This window comes from Callithrix jacchus, chromosome 5, assembly GCF_049354715.1.
Source record: "Callithrix jacchus isolate 240 chromosome 5, calJac240_pri, whole genome shotgun sequence".
Taxonomy (NCBI): Eukaryota; Metazoa; Chordata; class Mammalia; order Primates; family Cebidae; genus Callithrix; species Callithrix jacchus.
The window spans coordinates 7,276,340-7,292,963 of record NC_133506.1 but is presented as its reverse complement, the minus strand read 5'-3'; the positions used below and the strand labels follow the sequence as shown (position 1 = coordinate 7,292,963).

Below are 16,624 nucleotides of genomic sequence, written 5' to 3'. Positions count from 1 at the left end.
GTGCCTGGTACCTGGTAAGCAATAGGTATTGGCATTCAGTTTAAAATCATGACAAACAATGCCATGTGCCATGATGCATGAATACACACACACACACACACATATATACATGATGGCACTATAAGGCCACTGCATGGAAATAATAGCACATCAAACTCAGGCTAATGGTTTCCTTCATGGCAGGAGAGAAGGAGATAGAATCAGGAAGGGATAGTTAGGGGACTTCAGTTATATTGCACTTTCTTTTTTTTTTTTGGAGACAGAATCTCCGTTTGTCTCCCAGGCTTGAGTGCAGTGGCGTGATCTCAGCTCACTGCAACCTCTGCCTCCTGAGTTCAAGCGATTCTCCTGCCTTAGCTTCCCAAGTAGCTGTGTGTGCCATCACACCAAGCTAATTTTGTATTTTTAGTAGAGACGTGGTTTCATCATGTTGGCCAGGATGGTCTCGATCTCCTGACTGTGTGATCTGCCCACCTCAGCCTCCCAAACTGCTGGAATTACAGGTGTGAGCCACCGTGCCCAGACTGTACTTTTTTACTTAAAAAAATTGTGAACAATCATGTTGGTGTTTGTTTCCTGTGGTGTCTTTTTCAAGCACCTCCTCCCCACATCCAGGCATTCACACCCAGATTTGGTAGATTGGCCCGGTTTCCCCTCCCTCTCCCTGGCATGGTGGTGGAGAATGGGATCGGAATTTGGAGCTGGCAGAGCTGGGTGTGGGTCCTGCTGCTGCCATGTCCTCAGTGAGCAAGGCCATTCCACCTTAGAGCTCTGGGGATGATCCAAGTCACCTTTGGGGGCTGCTCTGAGGATTTCATGAGTGGAGAGCTTTAACTGGGAGGGGCCTGCAAACGTTAGCTCATTCCACTGAGGGCTGCAGGTGTGTCAACTGAGCAAGAACAAGTGAGGCCGAGTGGCTATCGCACCACAGAGAGTAGCCGGGACTGTGGTCTGGGGAGGGCGTGCCCTATCTAAAGAGGTGTCGGCTCCACAGCCCAGCCGGTAGGTGCCAGGAGGCACTCTGGGCTCAGTGACAGCTCAAGGGAAGCCAGCCACCTGGATATTTGTGGGAACATTTCCACGGTTTTTGCTCTGGTCTAACAAAGCACATTTAGGCCGGTAGCACCCATGGCTACCTCTAAGAGATTCCAGAGGGACGCACTGCTGTGTAACCCTCCTCAAGCCCCCCCCCCACCCGCCCCAGCAGCACTTCCCTGGGCGTTGCAGTGCCAAGGTCCTCAGATAATGGCCTTTATCCCCACCCCACCCCACCCCACCCCACCCCCAGCGAAGGGGAGTGGGATTTCTACTGGTGCGACCTCAGCTGGCTCCGGGAGAACTCTGACCACACCTACATGGACGAACACGTTCGGATCAGTCACTTCCGGAACCACTACGAGGTGAGCTGGGCAGGCAGGCGAGGACCGAGCCAACCAACTGGTGTCACTGAGTGTGGCCGTGAGTGGGAGCTGGTTTTCGGGGTACAAGGACCAGAACGGAAAAGTGTGCCGGGTGGGGAGCTTGTGGGCGGGACCTGTGGAGAGCCAAATGGTTTGGGGGTTGGAGTTTCAGCACCAAGATTTGAGAATCAAGCTGCTTTGGGGGTGCAGGGTCTGAAGGGAGACGATGTATGAACAATTATGGTGATTTCAGGGTGGAGGCAGGTTGAGAAGTCTGGGGTCTAAAGATGGGAAGCAGATCTAGGAGAAACAGGACTGGAGGAGGCAGTGGTGGGAGATTTTTAAAGATTAGTGTAGCTTAGTGGTTAAAAGCATGAATTTTGGAGTCAAGACAGGCCCTGGGCAAATCCTGACAGTGTAGCTCCTTCCTTGCTCTAGGCAATTGACTTAACCTTTCTAAGTCCCAGTTTCCTCATCTGTGAAGTGGGGATAATTCTAGACTAGCAGGCTCTTTCTGGGTTAAAGTTGCTCTTACTGTTGCTATTTTGTGGGCCAGATCATGGAGGCTGCAGGGTGGCTGGTGGATGGGTGGGGCTGGGAGGGGAGGGGGGTGGTGAGCAGGAGCTAATGGCTGCCTGCCCTTCCTGCCGCCAAGCTGACCCGAAAGAACTACATGGTGAAGAACCTGAAGCGGTTCCGGAAGCAGCTAGAGCGTGAGGCGGGAAAGCTGGAGGCAGCCAAGTGCGACTTCTTCCCCAAAACCTTTGAGTTGCCGTCGGAGTACCACCTGTTTGTGGAGGAGTTTCGCAAAAACCCAGGAATCACCTGGATCATGAAGCCTGTGAGTGCCCAGTGCCTGGGGCTAGATGGGAGGGAACGAGTCCCAGGTGCCAGAGCAGGGATCAGGTGCAGACCCTGCCTGGGAATTCAGCCTTGGATGCAGTCTGCCTTCTTGAAGGGCCAGCTTTAGCCCTTCTTCTCTGCAGTGTGTGGACCCAGCAGCTGTGACTGCTGGCACACATTAGGTGCTCAATAAGTGCTTACTGAATGCACAAGTGATCTTTAGGATGCCAGGGCAGAGAATCTGGAATCTCTCTTCCTGACATGCCAAATGCTTTACCTGCGTTACCCCAATGCTCATTGTGACGCTTGGGGGAGGGATCAAGCAAGGCCCCATTTTAGCAATGAAGAACTTGAGCCCTGCTTATTCATGCATTCCACAAATACTTACTGAGCACATGCCACGTGCCAGGCACAGACCCAGGCGCTGAAGACACAGCCCTCAGCAAGTCAGCTTGGGGCTCTGCCCTTCTTTCGGGCAGACAGTAAGCAGAGGAGACCTGTGCGGTTGCAGTGTGCTGTTATTTTATTTTTATTATTATTTTTGAGACAGAGTTTTGCTCTTGTTGCCCAGGCTGGAGTGCAGTGGTGCGATGTCAGCTCACTGCAACCTCCGCCTCCTGGGTTCAAGAAATTCTCCTGCCTCAGCCTCCTGAGTAGCTGGGATTACAGATGCCTGCCACCGTGCCCAGCTAATTTTTTGTATTTTTATTAGAGACGGGGTTTCCCCATGTTGGCCAGGCTGGCCTCAAACTCCTGATCTCATGATCTGCCCGCCTCAGCCTCCCTAAGTGCTGGGATTACAGGCGTAAGCCACCAAGCCCAGCCAGTTGGGCTGTCATTAAGGAGAATAATGTCAGCAGAGGGAGCCACAGGAGGCTCTCCCTGGCTGGGCAGGCTTCTCAGAAGTGAGATTGGACTCCCGGCACTTTGAGAGGCTGAGGCAGGCAGATCACCTGAGGTCAGGAGTTCAAGATAAGCCTGGCCAACATGGTGAAACCCCATCTCTACTAAAAATACAAAAATTAGCCAGCCGTGATGGCAGACACCTGCAATCCCAGTTCCTCGGGAGGCTGAGGCAGGAGGCTCACTTGAATCTGGGAGGTGGAGGTTGCAGTGAGCCGAGATCACACCATTGCATTCACACCTGGGGGACAGAGCAAGACTGTCTCAAAAAAAAGAAAAGAAAAGAAAAAGAAACTGAAGGTGAGGGTGACAGTGCACCTACCAATTACTCAGCCTTTTCTGGTGCCATGCCACCGTAGCCTTGAATGGCATCATGAAAGCCCTCTTAGATTTTCCAGGCCCGAGAATGTTCCAGGCCCCAGGGAGGGAGTGGGAGGTAGGAGGGAGCAGCCCTTTCTTGTGGAGCTGAAGACTGGCATCTGGTGTTGGCTGATGCAGATTTAGCCAAAAACACAGGTGCTTGGAGGGAAACTGACTTGAGGCTGACAAAAACAATGGCTGCTCCCAACAGGCATGGAGCCAGGCTGTACCTGGGCCTCCTAGGTTCTTCCCCTGGCCCATCCTGCCTCTCCCATGTCTAGGGAAGGCGCAGTGAGCAAGGCTGTGGCTGGAGCAGCAGGGATTAGGCTGATGAGCTCGGAGTGCTGTGACCCACTGGGCGGATTCCAGCTCCCAGCATTATCCTCTCAGACAAATGGTAATTTGTGCTAATTGGGAACAGCACTTGCATATTAAATTGATTCCATTCCCAGCCCACAGCCTTTGTGAGCAGCAGACACAACGACAGCTACAGCTGTAATTAAGAGGAGGCGTCTTGGCTCTGTGTGTCTCTGTGTGTGTCCTTTCTCCCAAATCGCGGGGCACCCTGTCTGCGGGGTGGAGAGTGGGCGCTTCTGGGCTTCTAGTCATTTCTGGCTTGAGTTGTAATTCTGTGTCCACCGCTCACAAGCTGTATGACCCTGAGCAGGTCACCCGACCCCTGTAAGTACCTCTGGGTTCATTTCTTCACCTGTAAAATGGAATTAATGAGCGTGTCTGCCTTACAGGGTTGTGAGAGAATTCAGGGAAGTTTCATACATTCAGCACATGAATTATACAAGTTATATCAAGGGCTTGGCATTAGGTACCTGATAATTGATCGTTTTCATTGTTATTTCCAAGAGTCTAGGAAACACCTTCTCTTTGCTCTGTCCCCAGGAAAGCACCAGGTCAGTGTTTCTCAAACGCTACGGTGCCCCTGCTATCCAGGGACCCGGTTCAATGCAGAGCCTGATTCACAGATCTGGGCGGGGCCTGGGAACCTGAATTTCTAGCCAGCTCCCAGGACACGCCAGTGCTGCTGGTCTCTGCATACACTTTGAGTTTCAAGATTGTGGAGCAGCAGTTCTCAAACTTGAGGGTGTGGCAGAATCTCCAGAAAAGCTTGTTCAAGCATCCCACCCACCCCAGAGTGTCTGAGTCAGTCCGTCTGGTGAGGGCCTGAGAATTTGCATATAGTAGTCAGGGTTCTCCAGAGAAAGGAAAGTATTAGGGTGTGTGTGTGTGTGTGTGTGTGTGTGTGTGTGTCTGTGTGTCTGTGTGTCTGTGTCTGTGTGTCTGTGTGTGTAAGGAATTGGCTCATGCAATTTTGTAAGGGCTGGCAAGTCTGAAATCTGCCGGGCAGGCCAGCAGGATGGAACTTCAGGCAGGATTTCTTTGTTACAGTTTTAAGGCAGAATTGCTTCTTTTTTTTTTTTTGAGATGGAGTTTCACTCTTGTTGCCCAGGCTGGAGTGCAATAGCAAGATCTTGGCTCACCAAAACCCCCGCCTCCCAGATTCAAGCAATTCTCCTGCCTCAGCCTCCCAAGTAGCTGTGATTACAGACATGCACCGGGCAATTTTGTATTTTTAGTAGAGATGGGATTTCTCCATGTTGGTCAGGCTGGTCTCAAACTTCTGACCTCAGGTGATCTGCCCACCTTGGCCTCCCAAAGTGCTGAGATTACAAGTGTGAGCCACTGTGCCCGGCCAGAATTTCTTCTTTTTCAGGAAAACTCAGTTTTTACTCTTAAGCCCTCAGCTGATTAAATGAAGCTCCCGCCTCCTTATCGCACCCACCATGCTGTCAAGGGTGATAACCCAAAATTCATGAGAGCAGGCCAGGTGAATGGCTCATGTCCATAATCCCAGCACTTTGGGAGGCCAAGGTGGGAGGATAGCTTGAGCCCAGGAGCTTGAGACCAGCCTGGGCAAGATAGCAAGACTAGACTCTACAAAAAAATATAAAAATATTAGCTGGGTATGGTGGTGTGTGCCTGTAGTGCCAGTTATGAGGAGTGCTTGGGACTGGGAGGTTGAGGCTGCAGTGAGCTGAGATCATTCCACTGCACTCCAGCCTGGGTGACAGAGCAAGATCCTGTCTCCAAAAAAAATTAATAATTGTAGATGTTAATCACATCTACAAAATACCTTCAGAGCAACATTAGACTAACAGTTGTCTAAGCAACTGGGCGCCATGGCCTCATCAAGTTGACACATAAAACTAACCATCGCTCCAGGTTCTGAGGGTGCTACTGGTCTGAGTACCCCACTTGGAGAACCATTGGGTTTGAGTGTTAATTCTGGGATTTTATTTGGATTCCTTTAAGGAGGAGAGACTGTTAAGAATAGAACATTGCCCTATATTCGGAGAATAGAGGGAGACGACTTCCCCCAGTCCCTCCACTCCACTCTTCCCACAAGGCCTGTCTTTGTGACCTGGTTGATCTTTGCCCACCCACAGGCAAAAGTTTTCGAATAGTTGCTGTGGCCCAGCCAGTCACAGGGCAGCCAGTGGGCGTCTCCTCTACATTGTTTTCCTGTGTCTGCTGAGCCTTCATCTCCCTCATCAGTGGCAGCAGAGCAGCCCAGGACTCAGAAGGGAGCAGGCAGCATCATCCCCTGTATACCACCCTGTGGGGACCCTCTCCCCACCAGGCCAGAGCCCCAGCTCATCTTGGAGCTCTTAGAGGAACATAAGAACAGGGTCAGCTGGCTGCAGTGGCTCACACCTGTAATCCCAGCACTTTGTGAGGCCAAGGTGGGCAGATCACGAGGTCAAGAGATCGAGACCATCCTGGCCAACATGGTGAAATCCCGTCTCTACTAAAAATACCAAAGATTAGCTGGGTGTGGTGGCACGTGCCTGTAGTCCCAGCTACTTGGGAGACTGAGGCAGAAGAATTGCTTGAACCCCAGAGGCGGAGGTTGCAGTGAGCCAAGATCATGTCACTGCACTCCAGCCTGGTGACAGAGTGAGACTCCGTCTGAAAAAAAAAAAAAAAGAACAGGCTCTTGGGTCTGGCATTTAAAAGTCCAGTGTAAACACTGCATTACTTCTAACTTTTTTTCCATGGAAGCATTCTCCCCTGCCAGCAGTTCAGGCCAGCAGGGTTGGTGAGGAGGTGGGCAGGACACTGACATGGCTCATGGGACCACTGTGGCTCCAGCCTGCCTCTTGGTATGGGCAGGTGGGTGCTTGGCTGTCAGGGACTGGGCCTGTCTGTCAGTACCTCTCTGTGTCCCCCAAGTTGCTGGATGTGCTCGATGATCCTGTTAGAGGCGCAGGCCCCTTCTCTTCCTGTGTCTACCAAGCTGGTCTAACACTTCACACATGGCTGCAAGCATCCTTGGCAACCACGGGGCTGTTCTCAGCCTTGGGGCTACTCAGGAGGCTGAGGTGGGAGGAGTGCTTGAGGTGGGGAAGGCAGAGGTTGCGGTGAGCTGAGATGGCACCACTACACTCCAGCCTGGGTGACAGAGCAAGACCCTGTCTCAAAGAAAAAAGCATAACATAAAAATACTTCCCTCCCAAACCATCAAGTAATAGAGATGCCCCCAGAAGTAACGCTGTTTATCATGTGATTTTGTGTCCCCCCAACACCTTTCAAGAGGTATATGAGCCCCAGGCTTGTGTAGCACAGATTTAACTATCTCGGATTTGTTACCTGTTGGCTGGGTGACCTTGGGCAATGTGCTTAGCCTCTCTGTTCACTGGTTCTTTGGCTGCAAAATGGTGATAATAATGTTGATGTCCAAGAGTGTGTGTTTTCTGAAGCTTTAATGAGGTAACTGTGTAAATCATGGTGCCTGGCACAGAGTAAACATCTGGTAAGTGTTAGCTGCTGGTATTGCCATTGTTATGAACCATTCTACTAAAGCTAAAATTCTGGTGATCTATTTCAGAGTAGCAAACTCCCAAACATAGTGATTTGAAACAATAATAATGTCTTATTTCGTTCATGATCCCCCTGTGTGGACAGCGCTTGACAGGGAAGGCTCATTTGTGCTCCAGCATCCACTGAGAACTGGAGGGCCCCCTTCCGAGCTGCCTCTAGCAAGTAGGTGCCGGCTCTTGGCTGGGAATTCAGCCAGGACTGAGGGCTGGAAGACTCAGTTGCCTTCCGTGTGGGCCACTCCCTGTGACCTGGGCTTCTCTGCGGGATGCCTGCTGGGTTTTGAGGGCAACCATCCTGAAAGAGAGAGCCGGGCAGAAGCTGTATTGCCTTTTATGACCTGGCATTGGAAACCACACATCACTTCTGCCACATGCAATTAGTAGAGACACTTCCAGATTCAAGGGGAAGGGTCATTGACTTTACCTCTTGACAGGGTTCTGGAGAACATAAGGTACTGGAAATATTGTTGTGGTGGTTTTTGGAAATTGCCATCTGCTAGAGATAGGTATTAGGTGATTTCTATCTCACCAACCCCAAAGTAACACCATGCAGGTGGTTCATCTTTCATTCTTTAGGGTTAGTCCCTTAGGAAGGCACCTCCTGGACCAGTCGTGTCAAGTTACTAACAATGGCCTCAACAAGAAAGGCATTTTGTTATCTCACACGACAAGAAGGCTGAGGGTAGGCAGATCCAGGGTTGGGGATGTGCTTGATGATCCTGCTAGAGGCCCAGGCTCCTTCTCTCCATCCACTCTGCATTCTGTGTGCTGGCTTTTTGTCATCAGACTTGTCACCTCATGGATGTGACATGGCTGCTGCAGTCACAGGCATCCTCTCTGCAGACTGTAGCATTCAAAGAAAGAAGGAAGGAGGCCAGGATGTTTCTTCCCTACCCTGCTTTTCTCCCCGGCTCTTTCCCTAATATTTTTAACAAGGAGAAACATCTTTCCTGGAATCTCTGAGCAAATGTCTCCTTAGGTCTGATTGGCCAAAACTGGTCATGTGGTTTCCACCAATTGCAAAGGAAGCTGGGAAAACCAGCATCTGGCCTTTCCAGCCTCCTGCATGGGTTTTTCTGGCAAGGAAGAAGAGGAAGGAAAGTGGTCATAGGGAGGGCAGCCAACAGGGTTGGGGATAGAGGCTTCTAGATCAAAGTAGATGAACCTAAAAAGATAATTTTAATATAATATGGAAGAGTAGCCAAATTATAGGGGCACAGTATGAATTTTGCAAAGTGAATCTACTCAAGTAACCAGGACCCAGATCATAAACAGAGCATTCCCTACACCTCAGCAGCCCTCTCAGGGCCCCTTTCACTCACTCACAACCCCCACCCTACCCCAGGCACTAAACAGCATAGGTTTGCTTTGTCTGCTTTTGGACTTTATATAATTGGAATCTTTTTTTTTTTTTGAGACAGACTCTTGCTCTGTTACCCAGGCTGGAGTACAATGGCACGATCTTGGCTCACTGCAACCTCCACCTTCCATGTTCAAGCAATTCTCCTGCCTCAGCCTCCTGAGTAGCTGGGATTACAGGCAGCCACCACCACATCTGGCTTAATTTTGTATTTGTAGTAGCGATAGGTTTCTCCATGTTGGTCAGGCTGGTCTTGAACTCCTGACCTCAGGTGATCCGCCTGCCTTGGCCTCCCAAAATGCTGGGATTACAGGCATGAGCCACCATGCCTGGCCTGTAATTGGAATCTTATAGGATGACTACCTTGTGTCTGGTTTCTCTCCCTTGACATGTTTTTGCAGTTCATTCTGCTGATGTGGGTAATTGTACATTGTTAACTGTTATCATTGTATACTGTTTCATTGAATAAATATTCATCCATTAGGGAGTTTCAGGGTGGAACTATTATGATACTGCTGCTATGGGTGTCTGGGGCCATGTCCATCGTGACATGTACAGACATTTCTGTCATGTAGGTCCCTAGGAGAATAATTGCTGGGACATAGGATAGAGGATGCCTGTTTGGCTTTAGCAAATGCTGCCAGTTTCCAAACAATGTACTCTCGCACTCTCGCACCAGCAGTGTGTTCCAGTTTTTCTCCACATCCTCACCAATACTTGGTATTGTCTGTCTTTAAATGTGACCATTTTCAGGTAGTATATAGTAGTATCATATTGTGATTTTCATTAGTGTAAGAATTAAAGAAAGAGAAAAGAAACACAAGAAGTGGCTTGCCAGTTAAGACAGGTTTATTATGGAGAAAACAAACCTGAGAGGAGCTTCTGGCCGAGTTAGGTCAGAGCCACACTCTCTTACAGACCAAGACTTTTTAAGGATTCAGGGTGGGAGAGTTTAGTAGAGGCTTGGACTGCTTCCATGTTTCTTTGTTATGCTTATCTGGGAGGGAGAGTTGTGTGTCTGTTCCCATTGGTCTTCCTGCAGCTGCAGGCATATCCCAGGAATCTGCTTTTAGGTTCCCTGTCTTTGTGCACCTGAAGGGAAAGGAACGTGCTTATTAAAGCCCAGTGTTTTACTGGGGCCCGTTGTATGAGGGTGAAGTTTGGCAGTTACCCGAGAGACTTTCCTCCCACCTCCCTCTGTGCCTGAGCTGTCTTATCTGTGTTTTACTGTCTGCTTTTTCTGGCTGCTTGTAGTTAGAAGAGAAGTGATTTCCTTGGAATGCATGAGGGTAGAAAGGGAGGTGGAATTTAAAGTGTTGGTATTTGTCCAAGATGACCGTGCTCCTGCTCTGTCAATTAGCACTTCTCTGTTGGTAAACTCTGATGAGGCTGAGTGCCTGTTCTTTCCTTCCTCCCTCCCCCCTCCCCACTCCATTCCCTCCCTCCCTCCCTCTCTCTTTCTCTCCCTCTCTCTTTTCTTTCTTTCCTTTCTTCCTTCTTTCTTTCCTCCTTCCTTCCTTCCTTCCTTCCTTCCTTCCTTCCTTCCTTCCTTCCTTCCTTCCCTCCCTCCCCCCCCCTCCCTCCCTGTTGCCCAGGCTGTGCAGTGCTAAATCCCTGCTCACTGCAGCCCCAATCTCCTGGGCTCAAGTCTTCTTTCCATCTCAGCCTCCCAAGTAGCTGGGACTACAGGGGTGCACCATCACACTCAGCTATTTTTTTTTTTATACGAAGTCTTGAAATTGTCACCCAGGCTGGAGTGCAGTAGCACGATCTTGGCTCACTGCAACCTCTACCTCCTGGGTTCAAGACATTCTTGTGCCTCTCAGCCTCCCGAGTAGCTGGGATTACAGATGCGTGTTACCACGCCCAGCTACTTTTTGTATTTTTTGTAGAGACGGGGTTTTGCCATGTTGGCTAGGCTGGTCTCAAACTCCTGACCTCCAGTGATCCACCCACCTTGGCCTCCCAAACTGCTGAGATTAGAGGTGTGAACCACCACACCCAGCCACACCCGGCTATTTTTAAAAATTATTTTTATTGGGAGGCCGAGGCGGGTGGATCACAAGGTCAAGAGATCGAGACCATCCTGGTCAATATGGTGAAACCCTGTCTCTACTAAAAATACAAAAATAAGCTGGGCATGGTGGCGCGTGCCTGTAATCCCAGCTACTCAGGAGGCTGAGGCAGGAGAATTGCCTGAACCCAGGAGGCGGAGGTTGCGGTGAGCCAAGATCGGGCCATTGCACTCCAGCCTGGGTAACAAGAGCGAAACTCCATCTCTAAATAAATAAATAAATAAATAAAAATTAAAAAAATTATTTTTAGTAGCAACGAGGTCTCGAGGTCTCACTATGTTGCCTTGGCTTATCTTGAACTCCTGAGCTTAAATAGTCTTCCTACCTCGGCCTCCCAAAGTGCTAGTATTACAGATGTGAGTCACTGTGCCCAGGCTGTGACACATTTACACTGGTAATCTTCATAAAGTGCCTGTTCAAGTCTTCTGCAAGGCTGTGAACTGGCGGAAGCTCCTGGTGCACACTGAGTAGTTGCTTTCTGAAACTGCTGTGCACACTTAGCTGCCCCTGAGCCACCACCAGTGCTCCATAGTGTTTTTGGCACCCAGTCTTGTGGGCACACACACCCCTGAACCAGGGTACACTCAGGCAGAGCAGTAGACAACCTGTGCCACCACACCTGACAGCCCTGCCTGCCCCGACAGAGAGCCTCAGGTGGGCCAGGTGGGCCATGCTCAGAGGAGAACAGAAGGAAATAAGAGTTTGCATATCTACTGGAGGAAAGATGACCTGGGGGACCTGCTCAGTGGCTGCAGATACCTAAAAGACTCTTTTGGTACCCAGGAATCAACTTTGTTGATTCCTAGGAGCCAAAGCCGGACTGGCCAATTTTAGCTCAACACAAGTTAGACTGTGTTCCATGAGGTCTGGGTTATTGCATAATACTCAACATACAGTATGCACCTCATATATACTCTTTGGATGAGTGTTTACAAAGCTATCCTGTAACCAAATGAGCTATGTTTGGCGTGGGTGGGGGAGGTAGTGAGCTCCTAGGCACTGTGGGTGTGCACGCCAGGCGGGAGACTGTCGCCCTTCTATAGTGGTAGAAGGGGAGTGATGCCTTCGCTGAGGACCCCTCTGTATAAGATCAAAGATTCTTCTAGCCCCTACTCTGTGAAGCTATGAATTATCCATGCTGGGGTTCAGTAAAGCCAGGCTGATTTCAGTATTAGCCGAAGCAAACCCTAATTATGAAGGCAAATTGATTTCCAAAAAAAGAATCAGATGATATGTTCTCAAGACTGTTAGAAATGGCTTTTTAATGGTCTGTTCTTTTGCATTATTCATGCAAATGTATGTCTTTGTGAGCTAAGTCAGTCTCCCCCTTCCTTTCCTTTCCTCTCTCCCTCTGCCAGGGTTAGCACCTTCTCTGTTCCAGCCCCTTCAGCTAGCCTTCCTCTGGGGAGAGCTGGAGGCTCGTGAGGAAAAAGAAACAGAGAGAGGCTGGGGAGAGGCCCCAGCCAAGGGAGCCAACAGGGAACCACTCAGAGCTAAGAGCCGGCTTTCTGCCCCCACCCCTCCTCAGGTAGCCCGGTCGCAGGGGAAAGGCATCTTCCTCTTCCGCAGGCTGAAGGACATCATGGACTGGAGGAAGGTGAGCCTGCTTCTTCCCCCTTCCTCCCGGAACCCACCTCTTACCTCGCTGTTGGAGGGGCCCCTCCTTCCTGCTATCAAAGCTCAGAGGGCTGGCGAGAAACTACCCACAGGCCTGCCCACTGGAGTGGGGGTATCCAGAGCCAGATTGTCCAGATTCAAATCTTGACCTTGTGACTCAATCACTCAATAGCTGTGTGCCCTTGGCTAAGTTACCTCACCTGTCAATGCCTCAGTAGATTGAGATGGTAATTGATAAGCAAACACACACACACACACACCCTTCCTCCCCGAGCACAGTGTCTGATACTCAGTGCTTGATGAACATTCTTTTTTTTGAAACAGAGTCCCACTCTGTCACCCAGGCTAGAGTGCAGTGGTACCATCTCAGCTCACTGCAACCTCTGCCTCCTAGGTTCAAGCAATTCTCCTGCCTCAGCCTCCTGAATAGCTGGGATTATAAGCGCTTATCACCATGCCTGGCTAATTTTTTGTATTTTTTAGTAGAGACATTGTCACCATATTGGCCATGCTGGTCTTAAACTCCTGACCACGTGATCTGCCCGTCTCAGCCTCCCAAAATGCTGGGATTACAGGCGTGAGCTACCACACCCAGCTGATGCACATTCTTTATCTGGGCCTCCCGCTCACGTGGCTGGGGATAGTATGGTTGACTCTTCCTTCAGGGCCTAGACTGAGCTTTGCGGCAGCTCCCTCCCACCCCCATTCCATTCTTGTCCCAATACACAGTGCAGTAGAAATCCTGGTTCAAATCCTGCCTCTCCCACTCAGCAGCTGTGTGGTCTTGGGAAAATGGCTGAAGCCCTCTCAAGCTGAGTGGTGATGATGGTGCAGGGTGGGTGGGAGGAGCAGGATGGCTGAAATCCTATAGGACTGGCACCTGCTGTACCAAGAGGCGCGTAGCAGTGCTAAATGTCTTGACTCCTCCCATGAAACTGTCAGGGCACTGCAGGGAAGAAGCAGCCTGGAGGCCCAGCCTGCCTGGAGGAGTACTGTCAGTCCATCTGGCAGCCACATGAGTGGAGGTGGAGCTGGACCCAGGTCCCAGGAAGGCAAGACCTGGCTGCTTTTGTCTTCACACAGTAGAGCGGGGAGCAATGGTGGGTGGAGCAGGTCTGTCCTGAGAGCCAGTGCTGCCTGCCATTGGGCTGCCTGCCATTGACCCCATCAAGTGTGTGACCCTTGTCTTTGAGCAAAGGGGACAACGGGTGGGAAAGGCATTTGCAGCCTGCGAGATGTTGTGCCCATGCATGAGAGCGTTGCTGTCCTCCCGAGCTGGGCTGGCAGGTAGAGAAGAAGGAGCCATGTCTTTGGAGGCCCATAGGTGGCGTAGGCCACTGGCCAACAGAACTTTCTAGAGGGATGGAAATGGTTGATATTTGTGCTCTCCAATGCAGTGACCACTAGCCACAGGCGGGATGTTGAGCACTTGCCACGTGGCTGGTGTGATTGAGGACTGGATTTTAAATTTCACATCCTTTTCTAAAATTATAGGCTGGATACGGTGGCTCATACCTGTAATCCCAGCACTTTGGGAGCCTGAGGTAGGCAGATCACTTGAGGCGAGGAGTTTGAGACGAACCTGGCCAACATGGTGAAATCCCATCTCTACTATAAATACAAAAATTAGCTGGGTGTGGTGACTCTCATCTGTAATCCCAGGTACTCGGGAGGCCGAGACACGAGAGTTGCTTGAACCTGAGAGGTGGAGGTTACGGTGAGCCCAGATCGTGCCACTGCAGTCCAGCCTGGGCAAGAGAATGAGAAGCATTCTCTCGAACTCCCGACCTCAGGTGATCCGCCCGCCTTGGCCTCCAAGGTGCTTGGATTACAAGCGTGAGCCACCACGCCTGGCCGAGACTCATTCTCAAAAAAAAAAAAAAAAAATTTAAACTGTGGTAGAAGATAGAATAACATGAAAGTTCCATCGTAACCTCTTTGAAGTGTCTGGGTCGTAAGTACATTCACACCGTTCTGCAGCCGCCACTACTGTCCATGTCCAGAACTTCCCACCTTCCCAAACTGAAACTGTGCCTGATCAACACCAGCTCCCCATTCCCTCCTCTCCCCAGCCCCTGGAACACCCGTCTACCTTCTGTCTCTATGACCTCGACTACTCTAGCCACCTCATCTAAGTGGGATCAGAGCATACTTGTCCTTTTGTGCCTGGCTTATTTCACTTGGCCTGTGTTTTCAAGTTTCACCTTTCATTTATTAAGCATGTACTTTCATTTACTTTCCATCAAGGTAAATGTAAATGCCCTACTGGGCAACACAGGTCTAGAGGTTAAACACTCAGGCTCTGGGCCCAGACCATGTAGGTTCACATCCCAGTGACATCACTAACTGGCTGTGTGACCTTGAACAAGTTACCCTCCCTCTCTGTCCTTCAGTTTCTTGTCTTTGAAATTGGAATCACATTAGTACTTACCTGATAGGGTTGATTTAAAGATCCGATGAGCTATCCTAAGTAGTGTCTAACACAGTGCCTAGTACTCAGGCAATGATCCATAAATAAATGTTCCATTATTATTGTTACTAGGACACAAGAAACTCTGACGACCAGAAAGATGATATTACTGTGGAGAACTATGTGGCTCAGCGTTACATAGAAAATCCGTACCTGATAGGAGGTGAGATGGCCGTCTCTGCTCCTGCTCTTCTATTGCACGGTCATCAAATAGTCAGTCAACAAGCCTTGACCAGCAGCTGCCAAGGGCCCAGCCTGACACTAGGCGTGAAGGGACACATGGAAAGAGATCAGTTCCGCAGTCTCCCACCTCCTAGCCATTGCCCATACAGGTCCCTCTGCCTGGCATGCCCTTTCCATTCCCTTCTTGGTTCAGGAAAATTTTCCTCCTTTAAAAACCAACTTACTCTTTCACGCATTTATCCAACAAATATTTTAAAGTGCCTATTTGGTGCTAGCGCTGCACTGAATGCTGCCCCCCATCCTGCTCTCCTGGAGTTTACACCCTCAATGAGCAGGCTGTAATAAACTAGACAACACACCACGGGACAGTCCCATGCAGTGCTGGTGTTATGAAGTCAGTCAAGTAGGGCAATGGGACAGAGAATGATGTGGGGGCCAGGAGGTGACATGTGAGCTGAGACCTGAGTGGCAACTAGGAGTCACTGTGGGTAGATTTGGAGGGAGAGGAATGCAGGGAGGCGGAATTGCAAGGGCACAGGCCCTGAGGTAGAACCCAGCCTCCTCCCTGCAACCTTGGTGGGTTGCCCCAGGTGTGCCTGGCATCTGCTTTTCTCACTTGGGCTCTGGGAACTACAGGACATCAGGCATGGGGGACATCATTGCAATAGTGTTAATGCCAGTTCCCATGTCTTCTGGCAATTACCTTCCCCAGGGGGCAGCCCCTGGGTCTCTTCTCTCTCCCCCATAGTGACCCTGTCCTGTCTGTGACTTAAACACCACTCAAAGACTAGTGACTCCCAGCTTTCTGTCCCCAGCCAGGACCTTGCCCCTGAACCTCAGATCCTGATTTCCAGCAGCCTGTGACATCCCTCTTGGGCATCTGCCAACCACTCAAACCCAACACACCCCTAATTCTGCCCTGCCATCCCCCCACCATTCCTCAGCTTCTCCATCGGGGATGCAGCCAGAAGCCAGGAGCCATTCTGGGTATGTCCCCTTCCTCCCCCAACATCTGGTTCTCACCAAGCTCCCACAAGCTCTTGAATCTGTCTGGCCGCTCCTCTCACCTCTGCCCGGGTCCCAGCCACCATCCTCTCCCTCCTGGACAATTACGCTCTCCTCCTCATTGGTGCCTACTGCTGCTCTGCCCGTTTTGCTCCACCCCAAATGGCAGCCAGAGGGAGGAGATACCCTTCTGTGGCTTCCCATGGTTTTTGGGACAGAACCCCAAAAGTGCATGGGGCCTGACCTCTGCCCGCCTAGCCAACCTCATCTCCTTCCTCTCTGCCCTTGGCCCAAGCTCTTTCCCCCTCCAAGCTTCTGTTCTCGCAGTTTCTCCCACCCAAGGACCTGCACCACTCTGGGCTAGGCGGGCACTGTGAAGGTTATTACTATGAAAATAGTAACCTCCGTGAAGGTTCCTACTCCCCAAGGGGGTCTTATTTGACTACTGACTTTCAAGCCTTTCCCCCAGGTTGACCCCCACCCATCCCTCTCCGCCTCCCATTATTCTCTCT

The 16,624-nt window shown here is 50.5% G+C and overlaps 1 protein-coding gene across 11 annotated transcripts in view; it reads left to right on the top strand.

Moving 5' to 3' along the window:
- TTLL9 (tubulin tyrosine ligase like 9) overlaps positions 1-16,624 on the top strand; it is a 77,542-nt gene that overhangs the window by 38,433 nt on the left and 22,485 nt on the right. For 10 of the 11 annotated variants that reach the window (XM_035298140.3, XM_035298154.3, XM_035298155.3 and 7 more), the window contains 4 exons: positions 1,289-1,400; positions 2,056-2,241; positions 12,366-12,434; positions 14,997-15,087. In XM_035298140.3, coding sequence (XP_035154031.2) covers positions 1,289-1,400; positions 2,056-2,241; positions 12,366-12,434; positions 14,997-15,087 — 458 coding nt within the window. The remainder of the gene's footprint in view (positions 1-1,288; positions 1,401-2,055; positions 2,242-12,365; positions 12,435-14,996; positions 15,088-16,624) is intronic. The other variant, XM_078371136.1, reaches the window with a different exon arrangement.